Source organism: Urtica dioica, chromosome 1 (genome assembly GCF_054948205.1).
Source record: "Urtica dioica subsp. dioica isolate 48M chromosome 1, U.dioica_male_clone48M_v1_H2, whole genome shotgun sequence".
Taxonomy (NCBI): Eukaryota; Viridiplantae; Streptophyta; class Magnoliopsida; order Rosales; family Urticaceae; genus Urtica; species Urtica dioica.
Genome location: NC_142756.1, coordinates 19,264,267 through 19,279,146, shown reverse-complemented (window position 1 = coordinate 19,279,146; position 14,880 = coordinate 19,264,267). Strand labels below are relative to the sequence as shown.

Below are 14,880 nucleotides of genomic sequence, written 5' to 3'. Positions count from 1 at the left end.
TCTATGAAGAATGCTCTCTTTTGCATTTATCCCGCGCAACCTTCTCTTTTAGACACTGAAATAGATAATGATCTAGTTACGGATCCAAAGAGGATCAAATTTTTTTATTCCTCCGATCTTATAAAATCAACATATCTCTGGCACTTAAGACTTGGTCATATCAGTCTAGACATGATTAAGAGACTTATGAGGGACGGTCCACTCCAAGCCTCTGCAATAGGTTCACTACCTACTTGTGAATCTTGTATAGAAGGAAAAATGACTGAGCGCCTTTCTCTGTTAAGGGTCGAAGAGCCACAGAGTTTCTGGAACTTGTACATTCTGATGTATGTGGTCCACTTAATACACATGCATTGGGAGCATACGAATACTTCGTTACCTTCACCGACGATTACTCAAGATACGGTTTTGTCTATTTGCTCAAACACAACTCCGAGACCTTTAACGTATTTAAGGCCTTTGGGGCTTTAGTGGAAAAGCAAACTAGCAAACAAATTAAACCCTTCGATCTGATGGAGGTGGTGAGTATATGTCTGGAGAGTTCGATGACTTTCTTAAAGAATAAGGTATCGCTTCTCAACTTACAACACCTAGCACAGCTCAACAAAATGGAGTGTCAGAGACAAGGAATCGAACTCTAATGGAGATGGTTAGATCAATGATGAGTTACTCATCACTCCCTCTTTCATTTTAGGGATATGCCCTCGAAACAGCAGCTTATATTCTGAACCAAGTTCCGTCTAAAACGGTTCCTGGTACTCCTTACGAACGATGGACTGGCCGTAAAGTAAATCTAGGCCACATCCGAATTTGGGGTTGCCATGCACACGTGCTAAGGCAAAAGACTAGAAAGTTGGCTAGTATGTCAGAATTGTGTCTGTTTGTTGGATATCCGAAGGAAACAAAAGGTTTCAGATTCTATAGTCCCGAGGACGACAAGACTTTCGTTAGCACGAACACTCGTTTCTTTGAGGAGGACTTTATGAAAGATCTAAAACCTAGAAGCAAAATTGTGCTTGAAGAAAAGTTGGGGGAGGATGCTTCTACCTCATCTGTAAGAATTGTTCTTACCCCAACTGAAACACAACAGAACTCATTAGAATCTCGTCAAGTAGTACTTGGACGTAGTGGGAGGGTTTCTCAAAAACCTGACAGGTACATGTCTTACAGGGATACTCTTATAGCCGTCTCTGACATGGATGACCCTGTTTCCTACAGCCATGCAATGACTGGTTCTGAATCAAACCTTTGGCTTGGCGCCATGAAAGTTAAAATGCACTCGATGTATGTCAACAAAGTCTAGAAACTTTTAGACCTTCCCGAAGGGATTAAACCCGTAGGGTGTTAGGGGATATGAAAGAAGAAAATGGGTCCGAATGGGAAAGTCGAGACGTTCAAAGCACGACTAGTGGCTAAGGGTTATATCCAATAGGAAGGTATTGACTATGAGGATACCCTCTCGCCGGTCATGATGCTTAAATCCATCTGCATACTTCTATTCATAGCTGCAGCTCTCGACTATGAGATCTTCCTGAATGACAATCTTGACGAGCCCATTTATATGGCTCAACCAGACGGTTTCGTGGAAGAAGGTCAAGAGACCAAGGTTTGTGTGCTGCTTAAGTCCATTTATGGATTAAAGCAAGCATCTATGTCATGGAATATTAGATTCGATGAGACTGTAAAGAGCCTCGGCTTTGAGCAGTCAATAGACGAGTCATGTGTTTACAAGTTAATACACGAAAGCAAAGTTGTGTTTCTAGTACTGTATGTCGATGATATATTACTCATAGGTAATGATGTGGGTAAGTTATATGAGGTTAAGATCTGGCTAGCAAAACAATTCGACATGAATGATCTAGGAGAAGCCGTGTACATTCTGGGGATCCAAATCTTTCGAGATCGGGAGAACCGGACTTTGTCACTCTCTCAAGCATCTTATATTGATAAGGTGATGGATCGTTTCTCGATGCAAGACTCCAAGAAGGGCCAAACACCCTTTAGGTATGGAGTCTCACTCTCTAAGGACCAGTCTCCCAAGACTACACAAGAGATTGAGGACATGAGAAAAATTCCTTACGCCTAAGTCGTAGGAAGTCTCATGTATGCTATGCTTTGCACTAGGCCAGATATCTGCTTTGCAGTTGACGTAGTTAGCCATTTTCAATACAACCCTGGACCCGAGCATTGGATTGCTGTTAAACATGTTCTTAAGTATCTTCGGAGAGCTAGGAACTTGATGCTTACGTATTCAGGTATTGACCTGACTATGACGGGATATACCGACTCCGATTTTCAAGCGGATAATGACTATGACGGTGGACAACCTAGCAGATCCATTCACCAAGGTCCTATCCAACAAGGTCTTCGACCAGCATCGGGATGGATTAGGCATGAAGGACTACTCACATCTTCTTTGACTCAAGTGGGAGTTTGTTTTCAATGGTGCCTACAAGAAGAGTAGTAGTCTTTACTTGTGTACATTTGATGTAATAAAGTCTCACGAAGACTCTTGCTTGTAACTGCTGAATAATCAATAAAAGTTGAAACGTTCATTCATTCTTCATTGTCTATTTGAAGCTTTATGATAAACTATAATCTTTAGTCCTTAAACAAACCAAACAACAAATGAAGATTCAAATATAGATTTGCGTGAACAAACTCTTTATGGTTTGCTTAAAACAGTATATTCACAATCTAAGGATCAAAGGACTATTGATCTTAGTATGATTGTTAGGAGAATCTATGATGTCTGGTTATGGGACATTGAGAGTTGGAGACTCTATAGTTTTTCCTAGTTATCTTCTGAAGGTACTGAATTGACCAGTGCACTTCTAGAGGCAAAATAAGAACAAACCATTTAACCTCTTATGTCTAGAAGTCACTACGTATGAATTGCATCGTGCTTACCTCAATCCTGAAATGAGACATGTCATTTCATAGCTTACGTATTCTCATTTGAGAAAGGCAGAGTTCTAGATTCACTATGTGATATAGATAAGACCTATTGGTGAAGTACTAAGTAATGAAGATGTCACGATAACTTTGTGAAGATCTCATAGATATGGAATTCATGTACAAGATTGCTGAAATGCAATGTATATCACATCATGCTTTGTTCCTTGGAATATGAATAAATGAATTGGCCAGTGTCCAAATTGAGTCATGACATTTTTGGATGAATCAATGTGAGTTGTTAGCTCCTCGTCAATACATTGTTTCTAACTTATTCACAAGCGACAAAAGAGTTAAGGTAATAACAGTTAGAAGGGTAAAATGGTAAATTTTTAAATCCCATCTAGTTGATGATATTCATGGAGGGTAAACATAGATAATATTCAGTCGATCCACTCATTACAATTAAGTAGAATTCTTGAGTAGAAAATATATTCATTTGAACCGAGAGATTTCAGTGTCAACTCTTTAGTGGAGTCAGTTGACATTAAACTAGAACTTGGAAAAGGTTTGTGACATTTTGAGTCCAAGTAGGCTAGCTCAAGCTTTATTCATTGGGATCCATGAGGTCAATACCACAATTCATTAGATTAGGATTAATTAAACTAGAAGCTAAGTCAAAACAAGAACTAGACAAGTTTTACGAAAATTGTCTAAAGGGTAATTTTTTGCTTTTAGACATGGGATGGTATGAATGTCAATAAATAAGTTTTTTTTGACATTGTCATATGATGACAATGAGTTCAAGTCACTTGGCCATAATGAAGAAATTGGGCCTTGAGGATTGAATTTCATTTCATGGAATTTTACTTGAAAATTCTTAATGGGCTTTTCTTATGTTGTCATGAACAAATGAAGAAACATCTAGAAGCCCCTTCTAGAAGCTTAAACCGTCCAACCCAAGGAGAGAAAGAGAATTATTTTGTGCATTGATGTATGAAGATACTTGTCAAAAGAAAAAGAGGAAACAAATTTCCTCTAGAAGGAAAGTGATATGGGCGGCCAAGGCAAGGGAGAAACAATCAAAAGAGTAAACAAACTTGCTTCTAGAAGCATGCCTTGGACGTGTGACATGAGGAAAAAGGGACAACTCACAACACACAATTTTGAGATTGAGAGCTTCTCTCTCTAGTTGGTGGCCACCCCCTCTCTCTCTCTCTAGAATCTCTTTTTGTTCTTTTTGTAATGGTACCTAGGTCCTCATTAGACCTAGCATTTGTTTTAGCTCTTTGGCTCTAAGACTTGTTCTTGATTCATCGTGTTTAAAATTGCCCACACACTAAATCCAACCATTCTCTTAAGACTCTAGTGGTAGAAACTTTCGTGGTTGCTCACACGTTCAAGAAGACTAGTAGGAGAGGCGTGCTGCGTGGGTAGATGAACGTTTCAACCTTCCGAAGGGTTCTCAACGTTCAAGCTCCATTCGAGGTTGGTACCGAGTAAAAACTAAATGTAGTTTTAAATTTTAATTTATATGTTCATGCGCTTTGTCTAGGTTGAAAAATCGTTTTACGTGTTTCAAAGAAATTTTTTATATTCCGCCGCTTGCTAGAAGCGATAAATCTTTTCTTAACCCTATATCTATTCCAACACATAGTGACCCCGGTTAGTGTGTCGTAACGGTCCTTCAACAACACATCCACAACCAATGTTTGTCCAGGTCGTTCACTTACCACAAGTCCAGAGTGCTGCCACTATGTGATCAACCTTCACTCGTGTTCCACGTATATCATTTTAGATTCATCTATCGAGGCATGAATCAATCATCGACCATGTTTTAGTTCACCGCCCGAACTCGGATGCCTAGCATGCGATTTAGTTTAATACGGAGACTACAAATTGATGAATGTTTGATAAATCTTTTATAAGAAATAACCACTTTCAATTCAAATAGATAATGAATGTCGAACTTTATTTTATTAACAATTTCAGCGAGAATTACAAATAAAATTTTCTCGTGGGCAAGAATTCCTTACAGCTTGGAGTGGCGAGGGTCGACCGACCATGAAGGCGGGCATGTAAATGGTGTGCGACGATGTGATGGAGCCCGGAGGCCCCGTCGTGGTCGCACGGATGCCTTAAGGCACTAGCGGGAGCTTGGAGACCTCATGCGGACGCCCTAAGGTGTCGCGCGAGAGCCCAGACGCCTTGCCGCGGGCGTGTCAATGAAAAGGCCACCGCACGGGAGCCCGGAGGGCCGATCGTGGAGAGTCAGACGCCGTGAGGCACTGTACGGGGGACTACAGGCCTCACAATGGGCATCCTGATGGCATGATGTGCCGCATAGGGTCCCAGGGGCCCCGCCGCAAGCATGCGGATGCCATAAGGGCGCAGAAGAGCCCGGAGGCCCTACCATGGGTAGACAGACCCCCAGAAGTGTCGCACGGGAGGCCCGAGGCTGCGCCGTGGGAAAGCGATCCCTTGAGGTGCTGCACGGGAGCCTGGAGGCTGCCCTATGCACAGACGACCCCCAGAGGTGCCGCATGGGAGCCTGTAAGCTGCGCCGTGGGCAAGAAGATGCCCTTAGGTGAAGCACGAGAGCCCGAACGCTGCGCCGTGGGCAAGGAGACGTCTTAAGGCCCCAGCTTCTTAGGGTCTCGGATGAGATGTGATGTCTAAGAGTTAGTGTGTTCTTGTGATCCCTTTCTTCTAGCGTAAAATGTTAATGCTCGGTTTCGGACTAACATCGAAGAGATGTTCGCAGTTCGACCTAGGGCCGAACCTTGAGGTCGCACGTAGACCAGGTGTCATTCTCCCTTACATTACCAACCTTTGGGGGTAGTCGGGAGTTCCTCCTGTTTAATTCATGTGAGAGGAAAAACAAACAGTGAACTAGAGAGGCGTATATAGTTTGCCCCCAACACGCACTCTGACGCTCAACATTAGTATTGTATTAATTTCAAAGTGAAGGGGTCTCATCCCGTCTCCAAACGTTAGTATTTGGAGAGATGAAGAGAAAGTTTTTCTGTGTGCAGAGTGTCTGCAATTTGAAGAGAACTTACCTTCTTCTTGTGGTACTATCCTCTATTTATAGAGGATCGGAAGGTGGGGTGAGGGCTATGCTTCATAAATTCAGTTAGGTGGGAAGGTGCGATAACTTTTTAGGGCAAGGTCTCGCCCTTGGTGAGGGCTCGCCTGGCCTGGCCTAGGGGAGGTCTCGCCCATGACCTCCGGACTAATCATCGGCCCATTGAATGACACGTCTTATATGTCATTGCTTGGACTTAGTCTCAAAGCATTTTTGGAGACGTCATTCTCAAATGTATAAACTTGGTGCTTATATGTGGAAACATGATTCTTGCATGATGATTTTGGCGGTTAAGTCTTTGCTGAAGGCCGGAATTTCCTTGGCGGTTTGTTACTTCCTTGATTTGACTATTGCCAGCGTTCTATTTTGAGGGATGAAGTTTCACCCTATAACATTAACTCCCAGTTTTTTGTGTAACTTGTCATACAAGAAACTAAGACTTCTGAAGTAGTTGCCATTGAACTGGGTGCATGTCGGCTGGGAACACATTGCATATTTGTCTTATTGGCAGACTGTTGTTGCTTTTTGGGACCTCCGGATTGACCATCAACCCCTTGAATGACTTGTCTTGTATGTCGTTGCTTTGACTTAGTCTCAAAGCTTCTATGGAGGCGTGATTCTCAATGTCAAAACTTAGTGCCTTTTTGTGGAGATCTTGATTCTCGCATGAAGGGTTTTAGATCTCCCCTAGAGGGGATCACCCATGGTAGGTGGGGCCTTGGTGAAGGCTCGTGTACGCTCACTTGGGGGAGGTATCGCCCATGGCTAGCGAGACCTCAGGCGAGGGCTCGCTTAAGTCGCTTGGGGAAGGTCTTGCCCTTGGCTGGCGGGACCTTGGAGAAGGCTCAGATGGGCTTGTCTGGTGGAGGACTTGGCTCGCACACGCGCTTGATATGGTTAACGTCCCGGGGCGTGCCTGCCTCGATTTTGATGGTTAAGTCTTTGCCGATGGCCAATATTTCTTTGGAAGATTGTTACTTCCTCGGTTTGACTATTGCTAGGGTTATCTTTTGAGGGATGGATTTTCACCCTATTGCAAGGAAGATGAATATGATGCGCACAACTTGCAAAAAAAAAAAGATCGAGGCCTGATGATAGCTCGCGTCCAGTTGTAGGGTCAAAGCCTCAGCAAGCGAATAAGTTTCGCAACTATGCAAACTTCACTCCGCTAATCACATGTCCCGAAACAATCTTCACTCTAAGGCGTGAAAAATTCTGTAACCCTTCATCTCTGAGAGCTGGCGCACATCGAGACATGACAAAATAATGTGTATTCCATAAGGACCACGGTCACTTGGCATCCGACTGCAAATACCTAAGGAGGCAAATCAAAGACCTCATCCGAGCAAGGCCCTGAAAGAATTTATCCTCAAAATAATTGGCAGAGCTGACACCCCCGCACGCAAACTGGCCAGCGCAGCTTGCCAAGAAAATAACGATAATCATGTGCCACCTTAATATCGTCAGCGAAATCCTCAAAGACATCCAAGTGATGCATTAAAGTCGCTACAATGCGCGATAAAGTCATCCACCTCCACGAGATGCAACGCGAGACGCTCGCTAAAGAAACAAAGACTTAAGAGAGCCAAGTTTCCTCAAACAACCGGGAAGATTATGAAGCTCGCCGCTCTGAGTCCTCCAAGCAACAAACTTGGGGGGCTAATGTTGTTGGTAGTTTTTTAAAATATTAAATTCCTAGTGACTTGCGAGGAATTCTATATCTAAGCCCAAATGAGGCCCACAATGGCACAAAGGCCAAAAGAAATGAGTAAATGCACGTGCGCAACAACATCGCGATCGCATATACGTGCCTCATGGATTCGCAAAATCATTCCGGCGTAGCGCGCCGAAGCCATCAATCCCGAATGCGCGAAGCTCCTCGCACACGCCTTGCCTCTGCCGAACCCAACTTTGGAGATCCTTTTCAGCCCTCCAACACTTATTATGCAAGGAAAAAGGTAGTCAATCCTAAACACAATTAGTCGATTCTGGAGTCGTGAAACGCTGTCGAGGACTTTCCCACTTGATTTGACTTTGATCGAGCACAAATCTCCTCATTATTCTCAAATAATGAAGGTGCCCCAACCTCACTCATAACAATCAGACTAATGTTAAGTGTCGGAGCGCACGCTAGAGGCATTGCCTCTGCGCCCTCCTAGCTTATTTTTTTATTCTTATTCTCAGATCTTCGTTAAAGGAGCGACACTCGTAACTTTCACGTTCCGCATACTCGACTCGGGTGCGACCACTTGGTCGGGCCTTGGGTCGACGCGCCCCAAATGTTCAACATTGCTCAAATTTCAGCAACAACATTTATTATAATTGTGTAGTAGGAAACGAGAAAGTCTCGTGTGAGGGAAAATTTTTAAGGGAAAATAAATAAATAAGTTTTTTTTTTCCTACAATGATATTTATTATAAGCAATTTATTATTATTTATATAAAATCCGTGTCCAAAAAAGTTTTTGAAACTTTATTGCACATTTGGGTCATTCCACTAATTTTAAATTAATTTTGGTTATTTTGCGAATTCATTATTTTTATTGGCTAGTTAGCTAAATCACTTTAACTAAAATTGAGAGATTTTTTTTCCTTAAAAGAATATTTTAGTTTGGATAATAAAAAAATAGACATACTTTTTTTTCATAAAAGAATATTATAGTTAAAATATTTAATTTATTGCAACTATCCAATTCACTGGTTCTTTTTAAGATTTTAGTCAAAGTTTAATTCTATTAAAAAAATAGCTCACTAACTTGCATTAAATTAAATTAAATGAAGTAAAAATTAAATTAAATTAACTCTTTAGTTAACTTAATTTATTGCAAGTTGATAGATTTTTTTTAATAAAATTAAATTTGAGTTATTTTAAGAGATTTGTTAATAACTAGCTTAACAATAGATGGAATATTAAAATAGTAGCCAATCTATTAGTTTATTTAACTAAATAGTCAATATTAGACAGAGTACCAAAAATACCATTTTCTCTAACTCAACCACATTTTCCAATTTTGGCTATGTCTGATCACCACAACCACCATGAGACACAACTCCTGAGGGAAATCGCAGTGGACTACACTCCCGAAGCGTGCTCTCACTGCCCGGAGACGAACAAGATCGAGCTCACCTACGACCACCGCGGCGGAGCTCGGTCGCGATCCAAGATCAGTTTTCTTAACGGCGTTTTCCAATCTCGAATCCGGTGCCCTACATGCGATTCTAGTCAGAACGAGATCAATTTCAAGTTCCTCGGGCACGATCGGAGCGTGGTGCAGACGAATTTCTTCGCCGGAGGGTCGGGCGGGAGCGAGATCATCCTCGATCTAGGGTTTGACTGCTCTCCATCCTAGACGCCTTCAGACTCGAGGGCGGCGAAGGCGGGGCCGGCACGCGACGGTGGAGGTGCGATTTCAGATTTTAGGGTTTTTCGTTCGACAGTTAAACGGATTAACTGTCACTGTTAATCTGATTAACTGTCGATCACAGTTAATCTGATTAACTATCGGTCACAGTTAATCTGATTAACTATGACGAACTTCTTTCGAAAACAATTTCGAACATCGACGAGTCTCGTGGTTGCGCCGATCCAGCCGTTCGAAGGTCGCAAGTTCAGTTCTGCATATTAACTATGATAGTTAATTGGATTAAATGTGAATGTTAATTCGATTAACCGTGACGATCCTCCTTCGAAAACGATCTCGAACATCAGGGAGTCATGCGGCTGCACAGATCCGACCGTTTGAAGGTAGGGTTGAGATTTCATCGTTTGAAACTTTGATGAAAACTCGGATCCCGGCGCTGGAGACGGCGGAGATGAAAGTTAATAAGATTTATTGTTGTTCTTGTAACAGTTAATAAGATTTACTGTTATTTTTGTTACGGGTAATGAGATGTACTATTTTTCTTGTTACCGTTAATAGTATTTACTCTGACAGTTAATAATAATAACCCTTAAGGGTATAATTGGAACATTGGAATGTTATTATAATAAATTGGCTATTTTTCGAAATATCTTAATAGTTGGGTTATAATTTAAAATAGGGGTTGTTTGGGCTAGATACCTAGTTCGCCTTATTTTTAAAGGAATAATGACTATGTTTGGCTCAGCTTATTAAGTTTGATTTTAGCTTTTTCTAAAAGTTAAATCATATTTAAGTGTTTGGTAAAATATTGATTTTTCTAAAAGCTAAAAGTGTTTTGGAATATTTTAACAAAAAAAACTAAAAGCTACAATTTGTAGCTTTTATATCTAACTTTAGTTTTTGGTTTGTAGTTTCTCTCTCTTAATTTTTTTTTTTCCTCTTACACTAACTTTTAATTATAATTATCTTTATATGCTTTTATCAAATATTTTTTTTGACGTCACAAAAATTTATAATTTATTTTTTACATTCTATTGACACTCACTTTGATATATTTTTTATGTACCAAAAAATATCTTCTTATTATTATTAATTATATTTTATATAAATAATTATTACTTATAAATATTAATATATATTTTACCAAACACTAAATCAGTTTTTGTTAACAGCTACAACTATTTTATAATAGTTTAACAAACACTCATCTGTTTTTTAAAACAACGGTTTTTTTCCTATGCCAAACACAGCAAATGTTTTATCCAGTCAGTTATTGGGGTCTGTACCTTTATTGATGTCTATTTTATAATTGCCGGATACCTTTTCAAAGTAAACTAAAGGGTATGTTAGGCATTACATGGAAGATTGTTACGAAAATCCAGGAGTATTCCCTACGGAATCCCCACTATTTTCTGAGTTGAAATTAACAAAAAAAAAAAAGTTTATTTTTTTTATCTATATTTTTTTGGGACATAAACCAGAAAAAAAATACATTTAAATTAATTTGAAAAATGTTAGTATTTGACGGAATCAAATTTCCAAAAAAATCCTACATAAGTGCCCAGAGAGAGATAGAGAGAGAGAGAGAGAGAGAGAGAGAGAGAGAGAGAGAGAGAGAGAGAGAGAGAGATTTGAGGAGTGACTGCTAGTGATTTTATAACCGCTATATTTACGTGTTGATTTTTGAAACCAAAGACAAAGCGCCATTAAATCCCTTATTCATTTTAGTCCTTGTTTTCGAAAAGAAATGAAAATCTTAAAATAAATAAATTAATTTACTAAACAGAAGAACATAAAATGTGTAAGCATTTCCTTAAAAATAAAAAATAAAATTGTGTAACCATAAAAAACAAAACAAAAAACTGACGATAGAAGAAGAAAGAGAAGTAGTGACTGAGAAGATACCATGGATATGATTGGTTGGTCTGACTGATACACTCCGCTTTCATTCTTCAGTAGGAGACTGCGATTTTGGTTCGTTCTCACAAATGCATTTTTTGCCATTTCTTTTTAAGTCGTTTTTAATGTTATTTTGTTTCGTGCTCTTCTTGTTTTATATTTATTTTTTGCAAAAAAGTATGTTCGTTTTATTTTAACTATGATTTAGAAGTTCGTCCCACTGGAGAGTTTTTAATTTTTTGGTACATTTCTCTATCTTTTTTTTTTTTTTTTTTTTTTTTTTTGTGTGTGTGTGTGGGTGTGCGTGTGTGGAGATTTTATCCGAATACGTACGTACATGGTGTTTGGCTATTTGTGTCAAAAGTCGTTTTTTTCTCTTCGCAATTTCGAAACTATTTGTTTATATCGTGATTGAATTTTACCATAATTAGTACTTAACTGTTCACGTTGGTTACCATTTTCGTTACGGTTTTTTTTTCTCCCATCAAAAGCAACGATGTTATCTTAATTAAAGATGTTCATACAGTATCTTCCAACGCGTACTTTTGAAAAAGAACATATTAGTTTAGTTTAGTTTAATATATTCATTTCTAGAACCGGTTATTTCTGGTGTTTGTTAAGCCAGGTTGAAAAATAGAACCCCAAATAACATCATAAAAACTCAACCCTGTGATTTTTCTGATTAAAAAAAAATGGTTTATCAGAGTTTGAGACTATTACCGGAGATGGATTTCCCCGAGGCTGCGAAAGTAGTGTTCAACAGAATCCAGAGGTTCGATCCCGAGAACGCCTCGAAGATCGTCGGGTATCTTCTTCTGCAAGACAACGGTGACCTCGAGATACTGAGGACCGCTCTCGGGCCGGACAGTCTGATTCAGTCCTTGATCCAGCGCGCCAAATCGGGCCTCGGAATGTTCCGCTTCAACTCTTCTTCTCTGTCTGCGGTATCAGCCGGGCCGAGGTTGTTCCAAGACGTGGGCCCAGAGCCGTGGGCCCGGCCCGAGTTTCCCGCCAATAAGACGTGTCATTACTTCAGCAAGGGGTTTTGCAGGCACGGGAGCAAGTGCAAGTACTTGCACGAGCGCGTTGACGAGGAAGAGCGGTCGCTGGAGAGGGAGATTGTTGAGCTTTTGCGGTCGAGGAGAGGGTTTTTTCCGGTGTCGATTGCGTCGCTTCCGATGATGTATTACGAAAAGTACGGGAAGTGTCTTCAGGCTGAGGGATATCTCACCGAGAGCCAGAGGCACGGCAAGACCGGGTTTAGCCTCACCAACCTCCTCGCTCGCCTCAACAACACCATTCGTCTCATCGACAGGTTACTATCTCTCTCTCTCTCTCTCAACATTGGCTCCTTGGAAACAAGAATGAAAAAGCATCTTAACCCCGTGTATTTATAATCGTTCCACTACTCCCGGTTTCGCTAGACACAAGGGTAAAATTAACTCTATTACTAGCACACGGGTCGGTATGTAAGGTAATTTCTTTAAATTGTTTTGTGCCCGCATCCAGCGGTGAACATGGCCCATTGATCATGTTTGTATCAATTAAACTGATTTGGGCCTAAGCCGATAAGGCGACGGAGATGGACGTATACCTGTGAGTTAATTTTGACAAATTTCCTTATTTTTTTTTTCTATTAAAAACAAAAAAGACACATCTTTGATCGTTTTATGACAAGAGTACTTGGTGATAAAATGTTGTCACAAAACTGAGAACTTTGTGACAAGATTTACTTATAGATACAGCCATTTCTCCGACTTCCAAATGATCATAGATGTGTTCTTTTTTGTCGAAAATAAAAAAAATAAAAGAAATTTCCCAAGTTTACTTATAGATGAACTGTTTCTCCGAACCATGAGCCAATTTCCATGATGCTGGCCTTGAACTTGATTGGCTGCTGACTGCAATCAAATTAATATTTATAACTCCACAGGCCTCACGGGCAACACTCAGTAATTCTGGTTGAAGATCTTCAAAGATATCAAGAGTACAACGCCGTTGAGAGAAACGGAGGGATAGTCTCCGGCTCGCGACAAATCTACCTCACTTTCCCGGCCGAGAGCACTTTCACTGAGCACGACGTTTCAAACTACTTCAAGTAATGATACAAAGCTTTCCCTCCGTGAGAATATTATGTATCCTTTTACTACGAGCTAGTGATAATGTAATGGGTCTTAACATTGTTCCATTTGGCAGCAAGTTCGGGCCGGTCCAAGACGTGAGGATTCCATGCCAGAAAGAGAGAATGTTTGGCTTCGTGACCTTTCTCTATCCTGAGACTGTTAGACACATCTTGTCCAAGGGAAATCCTCATTTTGTGTGCCAGGCCCGCGTTCTTGTCAAGCCTTACAGAGAAAAGTCGAGGCTTGTGAACCGGTAACCAATTCAAAGAATCTATGATTTTTTCCATTATTAGACATGTAACGAAGAAAAATTATCAACTGAAAATCTTCATTATTATAGACTAGTCATTGCGGTTTTTAACTTCAAAAGATTTCAATATTCTTGCAGGAAATTTTCCGATAGAATGCTTCATCCTATGTGTCGCCACTTTGAAGGCGGAGATTTAGAGTTCTCATTGTGTGAGTAACAAGCAAACTTATAACAAAAATGTATTTATACTCCTTTTTGTTTTGTGTGATTGTGATTGGTTCTTCTGTGTTATGTAGTGCCTCCGAGGACTTATGACAAGCCTAGAATCAAGAAGCAGATTGAGTTTGATAACGAGCGAGATTTTGAGGTCGAGAGAAGATGTTTATTCGATATGAACTTGGCGTCCAGAATTCTTTCTTGGCGTCCAGATTATAACTACTCGATGGAAGAGTTGAAGCTTCGTGAAGGTTTTGCTTTGAACTTTTTTATTTATTATTATTTTGTTTATTTATATTCTCTCAAATTTTTTTACTAGATTCTATGTATAGGTGATGCAGGGCAAGAAGAGTTTCGATCCTCCGAGCAGTTTCAATATTTGTTTGATGTCGGGAACATCGCTTTAACCAGTGACGATAACGAAAACAGTTCTGATTACAATGATCAAGATAGGTAGGCAATATTTTAAACTTTTTTTTAATAATTATTTCCTTTTATTATGTTCCTACTTGGTTGAACTCTTGTTCATTTTGTTTTCTGGCAGCCAAGGACTTAACCTTCCCGAGAGCCCATTCGCGTCTACCATTGGAAACGAAATATCGGCATTTAGATAGAGACATTAAGATCAGATATACCTGGAAAGTATAGAGAGATAGAGAGACAAAAGAAAGAAAAACAATGGGTTTTATTATTGTTCGAGTAGATTTTAATAAAAATAAATAAACAGCATCCACATGAGAGGGTATACATGAAAGAATTTGTTTTGGAGAAGAAGATAGCAAAAATAAATGGTACATAAAAGCTAATATTTTAAGAGGTTTTAGATCCTTTAGAAAATAGAAAATAATGTAGTACAATGTTACTTTGTTCTGGCTTGAGAAGAAGAATAAAAGAAGAGGTTGCGGAGCAGAAAAGCTTAGAAGTTGAGATTTAGAAATTCTTATGGATAATTGATAATTGATATTGAAGTTACTCGTTGTAATTAGAGAAGAATTGGAGAAAAAGGTTGTGTTTTCGTATTCATTGTTCATGGTATTCATACACGTAC

General features: G+C 39.8%; 1 protein-coding gene across 1 annotated transcript; it reads left to right on the top strand.

Moving 5' to 3' along the window:
• The first annotated feature begins 11,903 nt into the window (after positions 1-11,903).
• Positions 11,904-14,473, top strand: LOC149407702 (zinc finger CCCH domain-containing protein 18-like). The gene is made up of 7 exons (XM_089621485.1): positions 11,904-12,558; positions 13,177-13,341; positions 13,440-13,619; positions 13,755-13,825; positions 13,913-14,083; positions 14,165-14,285; positions 14,377-14,473. Exons 1-7 carry the CDS (start codon positions 11,936-11,938, stop codon positions 14,444-14,446), a joined length of 1,401 nt encoding a protein of 466 aa, XP_089477611.1. The 5' UTR covers positions 11,904-11,935; the 3' UTR covers positions 14,447-14,473.
• The last annotated feature ends 407 nt before the right edge of the window (positions 14,474-14,880 follow it).

What these genes read in the sequence shown, in the direction of transcription:
- LOC149407702 (XM_089621485.1), top strand. Translation starts at nt 11,936, where the DNA reads ATGGTTTATCAGAGTTTGAGACTATTACCGGAGATGGATTTCCCCGAG. An exon ending in ACCATTCGTCTCATCGACAG is followed by an intron (nt 12,559 to 13,176) that starts GTTACTATCTCT and finishes ATAACTCCACAG; the next exon opens with GCCTCACGGGCAACACTCAG. An exon ending in AGATTTAGAGTTCTCATTGT is followed by an intron (nt 13,826 to 13,912) that starts GTGAGTAACAAG and finishes TGTGTTATGTAG; the next exon opens with TGCCTCCGAGGACTTATGAC.